Source organism: Danio aesculapii, chromosome 14, assembly GCF_903798145.1.
Source record: "Danio aesculapii chromosome 14, fDanAes4.1, whole genome shotgun sequence".
NCBI lineage: Eukaryota > Metazoa > Chordata > Actinopteri > Cypriniformes > Danionidae > Danio > Danio aesculapii.
In genome coordinates this window covers 33,362,286-33,377,856 of record NC_079448.1, presented here as the reverse complement: position 1 = coordinate 33,377,856, position 15,571 = coordinate 33,362,286, and the positions used below count along the sequence as shown (strand labels likewise).

The following is a 15,571-nucleotide window of genomic DNA, read 5'->3' as shown; positions in this document are numbered from 1 at the left end:
ACTCATTCATACACTCAATTGTACATTAAAACAAGCAAACAAATTAGTAAAATAAAGCCAAACAAAGGAACTAATTAATCAAACGTGGCCATAATTTACTCAAAATAAGGGAGTGAATTAATCAAACATGCCAACTAATTGTTTATGGGAATGAATATCACAATCCAGGGCCACAAAATGCTTGCAAAATGTATCATATTTATCAGATAAAATATTGAGTGTACTTCAAATAAGTATTTATCTTTGTCTGCTTGCTTATTGATTGATTGATTCAATCATTCATTGATTCATTCATTGATTATGTACATTTTACCTACAATTTGGGTAACTTATATTTTTTTACTTTTTGTTCCAACTGATTGTAAATACTTTTATAACTAAAATTAAAGCTGACATATTATAATAATAATAAAATAAATACAAGCAATAAAGAACGACAAAACGTGAGAGTTTCTTGAGAGTGTGTGTGAGTGAGTGTATGAGTGTTTCCCATGGGTTGCGACTTGAAGGGCATTTGCTGCGTAAAACATGTGCCGGAATAGTTGGCGGTTATTTCCACTGTGATTCCTGTGACGCTCCAGAGACAGACGAGTCTTCGCTGAGGCCAGCTTCCAGCCTCCGCCACTGAGACTGCAGCTCTGCACAAGACGTTTGGCCAGCGGAGAAATTAAAATGGTCGTGCCCAACTGAGTCTGGTTTCTCTTTAAGGTTTTTTTCTTCACTTCCGCCATTAGTGAAGTTTTTTTTTTCCCTCTCCGCTGTCGCCACTGGCTTGCATGGTTCGGGATCTGTAGAGCTGCGCATCGTTGGATTTGCTCTTCAGTGTTTGGACTCTCAGTAGTGATTATTAAACCACACTGAACTGAGCTCAAGTGAACTGAACTTAAACACTACAAACTGAACTACACTGTTCCTATTTACTGTGACCTTTTATGTGAAGCTGCTTTGACACAATCTACATTGTAAAAGCGCTATACAAATAAAGGTGAATTGAATTGAATTAGCGACCCCTGAAATAGAGACTAAGCTGAAGGAAAATGAATGAATGGATCTTAACCCTTTTACGTCATATTTGATACTTTGTTGCATATTTGAACATAAACAAAACTTAAAATAAAGAAATGCTTCAAAAAATGTATAAAAAACTTTGATTTTATGCTTAAATACATGGTAATCTGAAATCAACCAATCTGAAATTGTTTATTAGAAATTATTTATTAAAAAGATCATGTTTAAAATGTCGAGGAAGCTAGGTGGCTCAGTGGTTAGCACTGTTACCTCACAGCAAGAAGGTTGCTGGTTCGAGTCACAGCTGGGCCAGTTGGCTTTTCTGTGTGGAGTTTGCATGTTCTCCCCGTGTTCGTGTGGATTTGCTCCAGGTGTTTCGGTTTCCCCCATAGTCAAAAGACATGCGCTATAGGTGAATTGGATGAACTAAATTGGCTGTAGTGTATGAATGTGTGTGTGAATGCGAGAGTGTATAGGTGTTTCCTAGTTCTGGGTTGCGGCTGGACTGGCATCTGCTGTATAAAACATATGCTGGAATAGTTGGCGGTTCATTCCACTGTGGCAACCCCTGATAATCAGGGACTAAGCTGAAGGAAAATGATTGAATGGATGTTTAATATGTCTGAGTCTGTTAAACAGCTCTTGGGAAATATTAAAATAAAATGCAGGAGGGCTAATAAATTTGACCTCAACTGTATATTACTATTAATAATTTCCTTACTTTACTGTTGAAGTAAAAATTAATTGAAAATAAAAACAACAACAATATTGTCACATTCATTTACAAAGGAAAACATGCTTAATCTCTTGCAATTAAGATAAAATAATACAATTATTGCTGCATTACAAAATATAAATGTTCAAAAATGAAAAATGACACTTAAATTTATCTGTTTAAGCAAACCCTATTAGTCAAATCAAATTTACTGAATGTACAGAAACTCATTTTAAATTCCAGCCTCTGCATACATTTTCCAGGAACTGTACATTCAGTCAGCTGTGACTGCTTAGAGACCGTCCTAGGGATTATTCAATCGACTTAGGAGAAGATGTGTCCCAATCGCCTACACGTCCACCTTTGACTTAAAAATGACATTCTGACACTTTTAAAATGTCAGTCTTCCTTCAATTTATTCCTTCACAGGCCCTGCAAGAACACAGGTTACGTCCAGTGAGGAAAATCACAGTGTTTGGACACAGATCAAACACTTTACAGACAAACACACACCATCTTTGACCTAATTGGCTGTTTTCGCTATGACATGGCGCTTGTATTTGGGCGGACAGCTGTTGATCACAGGGAAAGAGAAAAAAAAAGTAAGAAGAAGAACATAAAAACTCTTTTCTCTGCCGCACCGTTCCCTTGAAAAGCAAACAGCGAACAAAAAGAGCGTACACACACACACACACACACACACACAGATAATCGCACACTGGAGTGAAGAATGCTATGGATGCCATGAAGTTTCTGATCGATTCTCGACAAAAGCTCAGCTCTGTAGCCGCTGAACTCGAGCAAGGACTTCGCTGTTTGTGATGCTTCAGCTTTTGTAACTCATAAACTGTGTGGAAAGGTCACACACCTACACATGTGCTCTACAACCATCAGAGGTGGAGAGCAGATAAAAGCATCAATGCCACAAACTGAACTGTATTTTCCAGCCGTGTGGTGGTAGTTAAGCTGTTTCAATGTACTTTTGTAGTACTGCAGAAGTGTAGGATAAAATGCTATAACACTGTTCTTTGTTACAGAAAAATGCCTTATGGGATAGTTCAACTAAAAATGAAATCTTACTCACTGTTTGCTCGCCCTCAAGTGGTTCCAAACCTTTATGTACTTCTGTTGAACTCAAAAGAAGATATTTTGAAGAATGCTGAAAACCTGCAACTATTGACTTACTTAGGACAAACAAATACTATTGAAGTCAATGGTGACAGTTTTCACTTTTCAATATATCTTCTATTGTGTTCAACAGAAGAAAGACACTCATAAAGTTAGGAACAAGTAAACTGTAGGTAAATAATATGAGCAGTTCTAGCATTATGGATGTGACATTTGCAATAAAAACTTGAAACATAAATTCACAGAGAATGTAGATGTTCACAGTATTCTAAAACATCAATTTCTATTATTCAAAACAGCTAACCACAGAGTTAAGGGATCAGAAAAACATCAACCTGTAAGTGTGTTTTATATCTTAAATGAGGGAAATAAACACGCGTTATGGATGTGACCAAAGAGTATGCGTGTTTACAGTATACATAACATATTTTGTAGGAATTCTGTGAAAAGGGTATATGCACAGATAGTGTTTCTTTCCATACTGATAAGCTTCCGGTGAATGATTAGCGTGACTTTTTTTTTCAGTGATTTTATACTGTTCCTTTTACAGCATCGATGTTGTAATGTAATAAAAATGCAATCAGTTAAATAGACTTCAACGTTCATTTAGTTGTTCAAGCGTAAAACAAGATGAAAAGCAGTTTACACACAGGCGCCTGTCAGGATCGGCAGGCGAGCTCAGAAACTCCATTGAAAATGCTGTGGTAAAATAATTTTTCATATTTTGAAGACATGATGGTAAAAAGTGTAATTTAATGCAGTGCTTCTTGTATATTCTGAGACCCACTTTATATCATATATCAATCAGGCAGTGAAGATTATATTTAGAAGATTTAAAGAAAACTGACCCTAAATGGGCAGATTTTGTAACGGCATACAGTTCGCAGGTTACTTCTGCCTTCTGCTTCAAGTCCTTCTGCATATACGCTATTAAACTGCACAACACAAAATAAATAATGCTAATCAAAAGGATGAGAGTTGGCTCTCTAAAGATAAAAAATTTACATTTTTGGATTTATGAGGGAAAAGATTCATTATGGATCTGACATTTCTCTATTACGGATGTGACAGATGTGTATCTGTTACTCGTGTGACTTTGATAAATCAAATAAAATTGTTTGGAAATATTTGCAGACACATATTTTGTCATATTGTGTATACACAAATTTGGGGGAACTTTGTCTTTAAGCTATCCTGTCCTATTTCATACAAATTCATACTCAAATTTTTTTTTTAAATGGTTTCAACCCTACATGTTTCCCTTTGAAAGAGAGAGCATCAGAAAATATTATGTATCTACTAGTGATACATACGGGTTGCGACAATGAAGATGAGGATCCCCACGCAAGTGTATTAATAAGAGTAGTCAGGCAGGCAACGGCCAAACAGGTAGCAAACAGGAACATAAAGGTAATCCAACATGGCTGATGTGAAACTGATGTTTTGACATAGTGTTGAGATCCCGAAACGCAAGTGTTTCGAAACACTGCACCGAAACATGATCCAAAACACCCAGGTCTCATCACTAAGGTGATTCAAAACACCTGGGTCACATGACTAAAGTGTTTTGAAACACAAGGTCATGTGACTAAAGTCATTGAAAGCGTCGGTCATCTCGAGACCTGGCAAATCTTTTTGACTGACAGGGTCGGAAAATAATTATCTCATGTAGTCTAGTGGACTGTGCATGTGCTCAAAGCTGTGCTGCAGATGTCTTGAGTTCGAATCCCAACTTGTACAAATACTCTGAAATTATGACTTGATGTATTTTAATAATGTTACTTTTTTTGACCAAAACAAGACATATTTATTCACAAAGTGTTTATTCGGATGTCAGACCAATGTTGAAACAAAACGATACAAGAATAAAGTGTTTCAAACTGATATTAAAGCATTTCAAAATAGTTTTATCAGTCCGGGTTTGAACCCAGTCTCCCCACACGGTAGTCAGAAATCCTAACCACTCCACTATATCACTTGCAGATCCAATCTTACAAAGTGGGATTTAATACCTCAATTTGCTCAACTGTTCTTTGCTGAAGCTGTTCCAGTGCAATACATAAAAAATGACCACTAGGCGTCACTGTAGAGTGGGGTTTCGAAACGTTTCGAAGCTTCCACACATTTGCTTTAACTGTTTCAGTGTTTCATGAAGCCTCGCTTTGCCCACCACTAGCTTTGCCCACCACTAGATCGTAGTCACAAAACAGGCAAATGGTCAGTACAAGCGGCAAAGAATCAAAAACGGGAAAACAAGTCAAGGATCAAAACACAAAAAGACTAAACAGAATTAACACTTCGTGATGTTACAAGACTCCGCAAAGTCTGTGTGTGTGTGTGTGTGTGTGTGTGTGTGTGTGTGTGTGTGTGTGTGTGTGTGTGTTTGTGTGTGTGTGTGTGTGTGTGAGTGCTGTTTATAGTCTATGGTCCATCTGATTAGTGCATCCTGAGCTATCAGCTGCGTGAGTGCAATCAGGGAGAGAACTGGAACTGGTGTGTGTGGTGCATGATAGGATTTGTAGTTTGTATAAGTGGCATATGTATAGTTCTCCAGTGATCATGACAGTTAGATTGAAATCAATTTTTTTTATTTAATTTATTTATTTATTGAGATTTTGAGCTAAATTACAGATGACTAACTATATTTAGTTTTAATTAATTACTTTTTTCAGAAAATAAATTAAGAAATTTAAAAACAAGTTTTAATACAGGCAAATGCTGATTTAAAAATTCTTTCAAAAGGGAGAGCTGAATTATTTTACTTTTACTTTACTTCTTCATCTAATAAAAGAAATCTGCCTAACTTGAAAACTTCCTACTAGTGTTAAACCCAAACTTACATTCTTCCACCGATGTCAGTCCTAATGCCCGACAACCATTTTTCATCCTGTTGGCTTGAATCACCTTCAGAAGTTTCCAGAATAATTCTTGTTCCTCCCTGAATCTAATTCTGCTGTAAAACAATGATATTACATCTCAGTACGAAGAGCCCTTTGGCCATCTCCTATCTAGTGGTGTGACATCTCACTCATCAAAGCTCTCATTGAATGTGCTCGCTCTTTCTCCCATTTCTCCTTTTAAAGTCTCTTTGCTCTGGAAAAGGATGCATGATTTATGAAGCACTATTTTTACCAGTTACTGAGCAGAAGTGAAGGAGCAATGGCGACAAAGAGAGAGAGAGGGAAAGAATGAGATTGAGAAGCATACTTTAAGGGTGCATGAAAGTGATGGAGTGAGCAGAAATGTGTTTTCCGGAAGCCGATGTGCACCCGGGGGAAAGCAGCTCCTCCTTCTCTGACCTCTCGGCTGTAAATGAGGAGGTTCATGCAGACTTCGGCTGTAGCTACATCTTACCTGACACCGAGGACGAGAACAGAACAGACTGGAGCCTTTTCACACACTCATAGCACCTCCAGACTGAACACCTGAGGGGAAATCTCTGTACGTCTCAGTCAGGAGTAAGGGCCGTTGACGGCTCCCTATAGATCTAACATTGACTACACTTCTAAACTTGTCATAAGCATATGCTGCTGTTCAAAACTTTTCAGCGTTGTTTTTTTTGTTGTTTTTGTTTTGTGAAAAGAATCTTTCACCAAGTCTGCAGTGTTTTACGAAGTTGTCTATAGCTGTGTATTTTTGTTTGCACTTCTTTAAAGACTCCATGAAGTGCTTTGAAATGTACATTTTTATTCGATGTTTGACGTAATCTAAACCAAAGCATGAAGAGATTGAGTAGCCCCTCCCCTTTTTAAAAAACAGCCAATAGCGTTTTGTTTTATCACTACTCTGCCAGAGAGAGAGAGAGGTTGAGCTCAAGCGCATCAAATGTGAAGCATCTTGAAGGGGGCGGGGCATGTCAGATACTAGATAGTATTTGATTGGTCAAGATTTTGAAGTATGAGGTGACCTGAAAAAAAAAACATTGACAAAAAGCTTGTATGTTTGTATCAAGTTTATATCGCTAATTTTTTCACTGTTTTGGTGCACACTAGCACTAGATGGCGCCTTGAAGGCTTGATGTTAAATTTTTTTGAAGGAGATAAACCCATGCATAAAACCCATACTTTAAATAGTTCATGAACTGGGTTGATGGCATTAGTTTTGACATTATAAATCATACTTCACCACTTCAGCAGTGTGTTCATTATCCAGCACACAGCAGGTGTAGTCACATTGTTTATATCAGGATTAAACCTCAGGTTTCAAGTCTAACTCTTGCATTTTCTTTTATCCACTTCAACTCTTGCATCCACTCACCAAAGGAAATGGCAAAAGACAGGTCTAGGAAACGTTTGTTTTCTTACTTGATTTCAAATCTGATGTGGTTCTTTACACATGAGTGTCTGTCAAATGCTCTGTCACCATGATTTCTGCTATATGCACACCCTAAGCTAAATCTTTTATTCCATGGTAAATCTACACATATGGATCTTACTCATGACATTTGATGAGCTGAGCCACATTTGAAAACCATATAAGACAGACACACATACACAAACACCATCTTTGACTATTATGCTGTGTATATACAGTATACACACACACAATCTTTATGGGGATTTTCCATTGACATAATGATTTTTATACTTTGCAAGAATGTATATTCTATCCCCCAATCCAACCCTATCCCTAAACCCAACCCTCTCTGGAAATAATTAGCAATTTTACTTTTTTAAATATTTAATTCTATGTGTTTTATAAGCTGTTTTCTTAATGTGGACCAAAAAATGTCACCACATGGTCTGGCAGGGTGCAAATTACAGGGGGGGTTCAGAAAGAGGGTGGGGGATTGACCCTGCTAATTAATGTTTGATCCCCCTGAAGGATTTCAAAACAGTAATATGGGTGGTCAACCTTTTAATAGTGATAATTAGTTTGCTCTGATCTGTATCTTAAAGAATAATATCAATAAAAAAATATAAACATAAAATATTAAAATATAAATATGCATTTGCGGCACAGTGGCTCAGTGGTTAGCACTGTCACCTCACAGCAAGAACGTTGCTGGTTGGAGTCCCAGCTGGGCCAGTTGGCATTTCTGTGTCATTCTGTTTGCATGTTCTCCTCGTCTTGGCGTGGGTTTGCTTTTGGTGCTCCGGTTTCCCCCACAGTCCAAAGACATGTGCTATGGGTAAATTGAATAAATTAAATGGCCATAGTGTATGAGTGTGATTGAGTGTGTATTGCTGTTCCCCAGTACTGGGTTGCAGCTGTGGCAACCTCTGAAATAAAGACTAAGTCAAAGGAAAATAAATGAATGAATAAATTATACATGTGACCACCTGTATAACAGTTCATACCATTGTAAATGCATAATCACGCCAAATCAGCCTATGCAAGAAGTCATTCAGTTTGAAACTAGCAGATCTAGAGCACCAATAGAGTTCACAAGACACTTTTCTTGTAAAATAGACATTTAAATTTACATTTAGCCTAAAAGTAAAGTCAAATTAGACTCATAGTTTGACCTACAACTCTGAAACTGCTAATCAGAGGTCACTGTACAGTAGGTCAGAATACACTCAATATCCCTAACACTGAGAAAATTAAATGTTTTATTAATAAACTAGATGTCATTTAAATAAATAAATGAATTTATTTCATTGAAGCATGTATTACACAAACTAACATTACCAAAAAAGTTGATTCACCCTATTGTCAATGTATAATTCACACCCTGCTTGTTGGGACATTTGACCCTCACAATGTAAGGAATACAAAGCACACAATCCTGTTTGCACTTTAGTAAAAATAATTTTAATCAGCAATTTAGAGCTAGCAACTTTTGCTCCACTTTCAATCTTTTCAGAATTTTGAAAAATGTGTCTTTAATTATTATCATTAGCATCAAACTAAAGCCCCATGATTTTTATTGTCGGTTATGAAAGTCACTATATCAGATTATGCTACTTTGTCTTGATAAAATCTTGACTTGTCATGGGTAAAAATGCCAGACTACACGTTCCTTCAAGATAAGTCATCCTGTGATGTCTTTGACGAGCGTTATTTCCCAAAGCAGTCACAAGTGTTGCTATAACATTATTTCTTATCTTAAATTCAATGTTTTTTTAATCTATATTTATTTCAATCTCAGTAAACACTGATGCTGTGTGTTGCTTATCAAACACTCCCTCGCTTGAACTTGCAGCGAGTGAGATGGAGAAAATGAAAGCACATCAACACCAAGAAAAGCAAATGCTCAAGACAAAATAATGATATATTAAAAAAATTAGCAAATATATGACAGAGGTTTGTGATACAACAATTACACTGAAGCATTAATTAAATCATTGTTTTCCACAGAGCGAAACAAATCATCCACCTGTTGAGTTGAGGAGTGGACGGGCACAAACAAAAAAAATAAATTGATATATTTTTCTAGGAAAAAAAATATTTTTGAAATGAATTTCATTTTTTTTTTCAGAATCAGAAAGAGAATCAGAAAGAGCTTTATTGCCAGGTATGTTCACACATACTAGGAATTTGTTTTCGTGACAGAGCTTCTACAGTGCAACAGGATAACAGAGACAGGACAAAAAACAGATAATAAATATATTTTAAAAAATAGAAGTAAGTAGTAAGTAGTAGAAGTAAGTAAGTTCATTTGTATAATTTGTATTTTAATTTTAAAGTATTTTTTGTTGGTCAGTTATCTACTAGATAAACAAAAATAACAAATAACATCTGAGGTGATGTGATTCAATGCATTGCCAAAGCACAAACTAGTTTGTTAAATTAAATAAAATCTAGCCTAAATAAAATAAAAGTTAAATATTCACAGTTTTAGAGAAGCCTATATTAAACTGTTTCATTGTTAATGACAGAATCATCCATTGCCGGTGAGTTTCAATTTAATTTGTTTAATTAAGTAATTTGAATAAGCAAGACAGGGTTTTACAATGTATTTTTTCAATGTACACTGACTGGGTTTCCAGATTACCTCAGAAGATCGGACTCAGTTGGAAGACTGAAAGAACTAAGAAACTCATTGTGAGAAGGAAGATGTCACATATTTGTGCCAGTCTGTCAAATAAAATAGCCTAAAACACTTTATTACTTTAGAGAAAGTAGTTAAAGTTTGCATAACCAATGATTGAACTTATCCACCCGAGACCCACCCATAAGTAAATATGCAGCCTGTTTTTTGATTACCTGACCTGCGGACCTAAGGCAGCACCCGCAGATATAACTGAGAAATGATGTACTCCTGTTGTCCAATGTCACCCATTTGACCGAACCGAACTCATCTCGAAGAACAAGAAAAAAATTAAACATGCTAAACTTTCTGCGATGGTGTTGTGAGGCGTCGCAGAAATTGTATCGGTTGTCGCGAACCATACTACATTGCATGAGAAAAAAACGATTGAATTTTGTGTCACGACGTCCATTTGTCGTTTACGACTCCCCACAACACCCTACATCAAGGAAATTGTGCTGAAATCCTGACAAAATTGTGTGATCTGATCGGGGATTAAGTTAGGTGTTGGTCAAGCATTCAAGTTAGTGGCAGAAAAGGGATTTGAGTATTGAATGCTAAATTATTTACATTTTTATGTATACTGTATTAGCCTCAAATTCTAAAATAGATTGCTTCGATAAACTAATGTTCATTGTCAAGCAAAATATTTACGTGCTAAATGGTTTATTGTGTTAGTATCTTAACCAAAATCCTAGCATTATCCTCTACTCTGGCCTTGTTTGTCATTTAACCTACAGAATTCGATTCCTCTTGTATTCTCAGCTGTGCCGATAAGCCATTGTTTCTGCCGAGGATGTATGTCTGTATTAAACATTGCGTCATGAAGTGCATGTGTTTTCCTCAGTTATGTGTGTGTGTGTGTGTGTGTGTGTGTGTGTGTGTGTGTGTGTGCTCCTAATGCTCCTCTCTGGGTTGTGTGAGCTACAGATAAAAGGCATTGGATATTTAAAGAGCCTCTCTGTGAGACGCCGCTTATCTCAGTGTTACTGTTAGCCAGCACATCCTCTGTCGCCCGTCTGATATTAATACCCCTCTAATGAGAGAAACAATCACACACACAGTCTCACATACACAAACCTGTGCCACAGCTTCCCAAGGGCCCCCGGATGCACACACAGAGACAAACACACACCCAATCGCATTAATCAAGGCCGCAGGGACACAGACCCACAAACACAGAGTAAATTACAGCAGGAAAGAGCCATGCTTCAGACCGGCCACTAATGATTTCCCATGAGCGCACAGCACTGGAGCATTAGGGACGAATGTGTGGGAGTCTGGGATTAGATTGGAGAGTGTACAGTACATGCAGGCTTGCCATTGATAGTTAGTGTACAATCTATTGGTTGAGTGTGCTAACATGAACAGAGGAGAGCACTTGATGTTGTTTATGCTGTACTTTTGCTAAATATAGGGACTCTGTCAGGTAAACTGCTGTATGCTTTACAGTAGCTATTTAGAGTTATTTTATTAAGCAGTGCTGAAACTCTACAACATATTTTTACTGCATAATAATTTATAGAAACAATGTACATTATTACATTTTTATTTCCCCAAAATTTTGATGTAAAGTTTCTGGGTGTAAAACTAAAAAATTAAAAGATCTTTAATCATTAAATTTATAACCTCATGATCATAGTATTTGTTTTTTAAGAAGTATGGAAATTTCTGAACAGATTGTTTTCAGTCTGACTAATTGACGTTATAAGTGGTGGTTCATCTGAAAGTCACAGCAATCTCTGAGAGAGATGTTTGTGGTTTTATGCTGATTAATGAATTCAATCATTATTTTTCCTTCAGCTTAGTCCCTTTATTCATCAGGAGTCGCCACAGCGAAATGAACTGCCAACTTATCCAGCATATGTTTTACGCAGGGGATGACCTTCTAGCCGCAATCCAGACCCAGTACTGGGAAACATCCGTACACACTCATTCACATACATACACCCGGATGCATACAATGCATACAATCGGAGCATTCAGAGGAAACCCACTCCAACACGGGGAGAACATGCAAACTCCACACAGAAATGCCAACTGGCCCAGCAGGGATTCGAACCAGAGACCTTGCTGTGAGGCAACAGTGCTGACTGCTGAGCCACTGTGCCACCCCCTGATTAATTTAGGGTTGTTTCTAGATCAGATGCGGCAACCCGAAGTTAACCTAAGTTATTTTATTTATACTTAAGTTAAGTTATTTATATTATTTGCTAAATTTGCCAATATTTAATAAAAAATTTTACCCCTACCCCAACTCTAAATGTAAAAATATTAATTATTGTTATACAGTGTCATAAAAATGATGCTATATTGTTGTGCGTATCCACAGCTGTATCCTATCTAGACTTAATTTAGCAACAAAAGATTAATTTGTTTCAATAATCAATTCAGTGATTCACCTTTAAATAGTCACAGTAATAAAAAAGATCAAAACTGGGCAAGAAGATCTACACAGAACTTCAGAATTTGAAATTTGGTTATTTTTAAAATAACATTTTAATATTATAGAAAAAACATTTAACCAGCGTTGTGTACATAATTTCATCTGCTTGCCTGTATATTTCTTTTAAATCAAATGAAAAATGTGGTATTTTGATTTCACTCTTAAAGCCACATAAAGCAGTTTTATAACTGTTCTATTGGAGAAAGATGCTTAATGTGAGTTAGTGGGCCGTGTTTATTGACCTTATTCTGCGATGTGGAAATGCTCTAGTTTTTGCGGTTGTTTTAGAACTTCCGATTTAATTGTCAATGGGGGAAATGACTAGAAAGAATGAACAGTAGAAAACAGTCAAACTATTCAATTCAATTCAATTCACCTTTATTTGTATAGCGCTTTTACAATGTAGATTGTGTCAAAGCAGCTTCACATAAAAGGTCATAGTAAATTGGAACAGTGTAGTTCAGTTTGTAGTGTTTAAGTTCAGTTCAGTTTAGCTCAGTTCAGTGTGGTTTAAATATCACTACTGAGAGTCCAAACACTGAAGAGCAAATTCAACGATGCGCAGCTCTACAGATCCCGAACCATGCAAGCCAGTGGCGACAGCGGAGAGGGAAAAAAAACTTCACTAATGGCAGAAGTGAAGAAAAAAAAACCTTGAGAGAAACCAGACTCAGTTGAGCACGACCATTTTAATTTTTCCGCTGGCCAAACGTCTTGTGCAGAGCTGCAGTCTCAGCGGCGGAGGCTGGAAGCTGGCCTACTTGCTCTTCAAACAAGTGTGTTCACTGTATATCAAAAAGTCGATCTTTTTATGTCTTTAGTTATTTAATCTAAATTCTGTAGTTTACTGCTACAAAACTACTAAAACTAAATTACAATATTTTGTGTAAAACAAGGTTCATTCATTTATTCATTTTCACTCAGCTTAGTCCCTTAATTTATCAGGGGTCGCCACGGCGGAATGAACCGCTAACTATTTCAGCATATGTTTTATGCAGCGGATGCTCTTCCAGCCGCAACCCAGTGCTGGAAAACACCCAAACACTCTCTCATTCACATACACTAAGGCCAATTTAGTTTACCCAATTCATCCATAGCTCATGTCTTTGGACTGTAGAGAAAACTAGAGCATTCAGAGAAAATCCACTCCAACATGGGAGAGCATGCAAACTCCACACAGAAATGCCAGCTGACCCAGCCGAGACTCAAACTAGCGACCTACTTGCTGTGAGGTGATAGTGCTAACCACTGAGGCACCATGCCGCCGGTAAAACAAGGTAATATATTGTGCTAATTGTACTGTCCACAGTAAAAAAAAGGGTGCTCTTGCTGTTGTTCTGAATATCAGCACTTGTTTGCTTATCTTAACCAAATTCTATAGTGTCTATTTTTTATGTATACAATAGCACACATTAGCAATTTTTGTTTGTAGCTTTCATTTGAGCTGTTTGCATTTAAGCATGAAACCCTGTAACCTGAGGAAACACAGGAAAGCGATGGTAGAATGTGTTGCAGTTCCTGGAATATGTTGCGTCAGGATTACATTTGTGTCAAGACGCTCTGATCTGATCTTCCGCCGTTCGGCTTTTGTCTCTGTCTAGTACTGTCTTTTGCTCTTTCTCTTAATCTTGTTCACTTACACACTCAAACACACATGCACATATCAACAGTATCTATTTACCCTCCCCTGGGCTGTTTGTTAGAAAGAGCTTCTATTGATCTGCTCTGATAAACATGTCGTTTAGCTCAACAGCAGTTTGTCGGTGTATTTGTTGGTGTGTGCAAATTTTATGCATGACTGTAGGCTAAAACCGCTCGTCCCCACCCTCTGATGTCGCCCAACATGTTAAAAAGTTGATCTTCTTGTTAAATTCAGCTTTGAAGATGTCCTTGTACTATCGATCTCATGTCCCGCGTCCCATTGGAATTTCCAGTTTGTCTGTTTACCGTGACACCCACATATATATTAATTCATGAACAAGCAGGCACAATACGCCACAAGCATTACATGGCAAAATTACGCTCCTAAACCAGCCCCCATGGGAAATTAAACCAGCGGCAAATCATTAAACCACAAGCCAAACATTAAGAGGCATTTGCATTTTTATTGCACCTGAAAGAATGGCAAGACTCCATTATCTCCCACAGCCAGCATGGGAGCGGGGTATTACTGTTATGATGTCGTCCTGTATAAAAACAATAGCATTTAGCGCGCATGAGAAGGGGAACGAGAGGCTTGTTTACTTTCTGCGGAGGGTTATGATTATTGAACGAGCGTCTGACAGACCCAACAATGCCTTGTTTTGTTATGTAAATCCCATTGTCATCCAACTCAAATGAATAAACAAACAGGAGGCAATTGTGGCACCGTCAGCCAGACAATTAGCTGAATGAGGAGGAAGTTTTGCTAGGGACAGTTTGTCTCGTTAATTGCTTTCTCAGCTGGACGCCTTCCAGAATTGTGTAAAAGAGTGATATTTGTCCTGTTTACAGGTGAGCGGGATGTGCGTGCATGCGCCCCCGCGAGTGTCCCGGGCCGTGCCGGTGTCTGCTGAACACACGTCTGCCTCTACCGTGAACCACAATCGGCCTCCGATGAACTTTGACCCCGATGAGACGCTGTTTGGACGCCGCAGGTAACGTTTTGATTCAGTGTTTGGAATATATAATGTTTAACATTCAATACCATTTACACCAATACAGCAAGGATTATTAGCCTAGTATAAACATACTGTATATATTATATATAACCAGTGTTGGGGGTAACAAGAGTTACGTAATAATATTATTTTTCTAAGTAACGAGTAAAATAATGTATCACTTTAAAAAATGAAGTAATAATATTTGAGTTACTTTCTTAAAAATGTAACTCAAGTTACTTTTTAGATTAATTGATACGCTTCAAAACGCAACATAGGCTCGTTCTGAAAGCATAGCTCTATATACGTTTCATGAGATTTTCGCCCTTACCAGCTGACCGCTTACCTCCGTATGGGCGGCTTTCCCGCTGTTACCAGTTTGTCCCTTAGCTTGCTATGTACGTCGGCGGACTAAGCAGGTAAGACAAAAACAGAATCCAAAAAATAAAATAAACCAGTAAATAACAGGATGAGAATGTGGTAAAATCTAAAATATTATGAAAATCATTGTTTTTTTTTTTTCTGGATTGCTTTTGAAAATTGTTGGTTGGGTTTAGGGAGGTGGGTGGGTGGGTCAGTCAATACAATTGGTTGGGTTTAGGAAAGGAAGAGGGTGGGTTAGTCGATCAATCAGTCATTCAGTCAGTCAAACGGTCAGT

At 37.4% G+C, this 15,571-nt stretch overlaps 1 protein-coding gene across 1 annotated transcript in view; it reads left to right on the top strand.

The window, feature by feature from the left end:
• Window positions 1-15,571, top strand: part of gpc3 (glypican 3) — a 301,002-nt gene that overhangs the window by 154,713 nt on the left and 130,718 nt on the right. Inside the window, exon 4 of the mRNA XM_056471966.1 lies at window positions 14,767-14,909. Coding sequence (XP_056327941.1) covers window positions 14,767-14,909 — 143 coding nt within the window. The remainder of the gene's footprint in view (window positions 1-14,766; window positions 14,910-15,571) is intronic.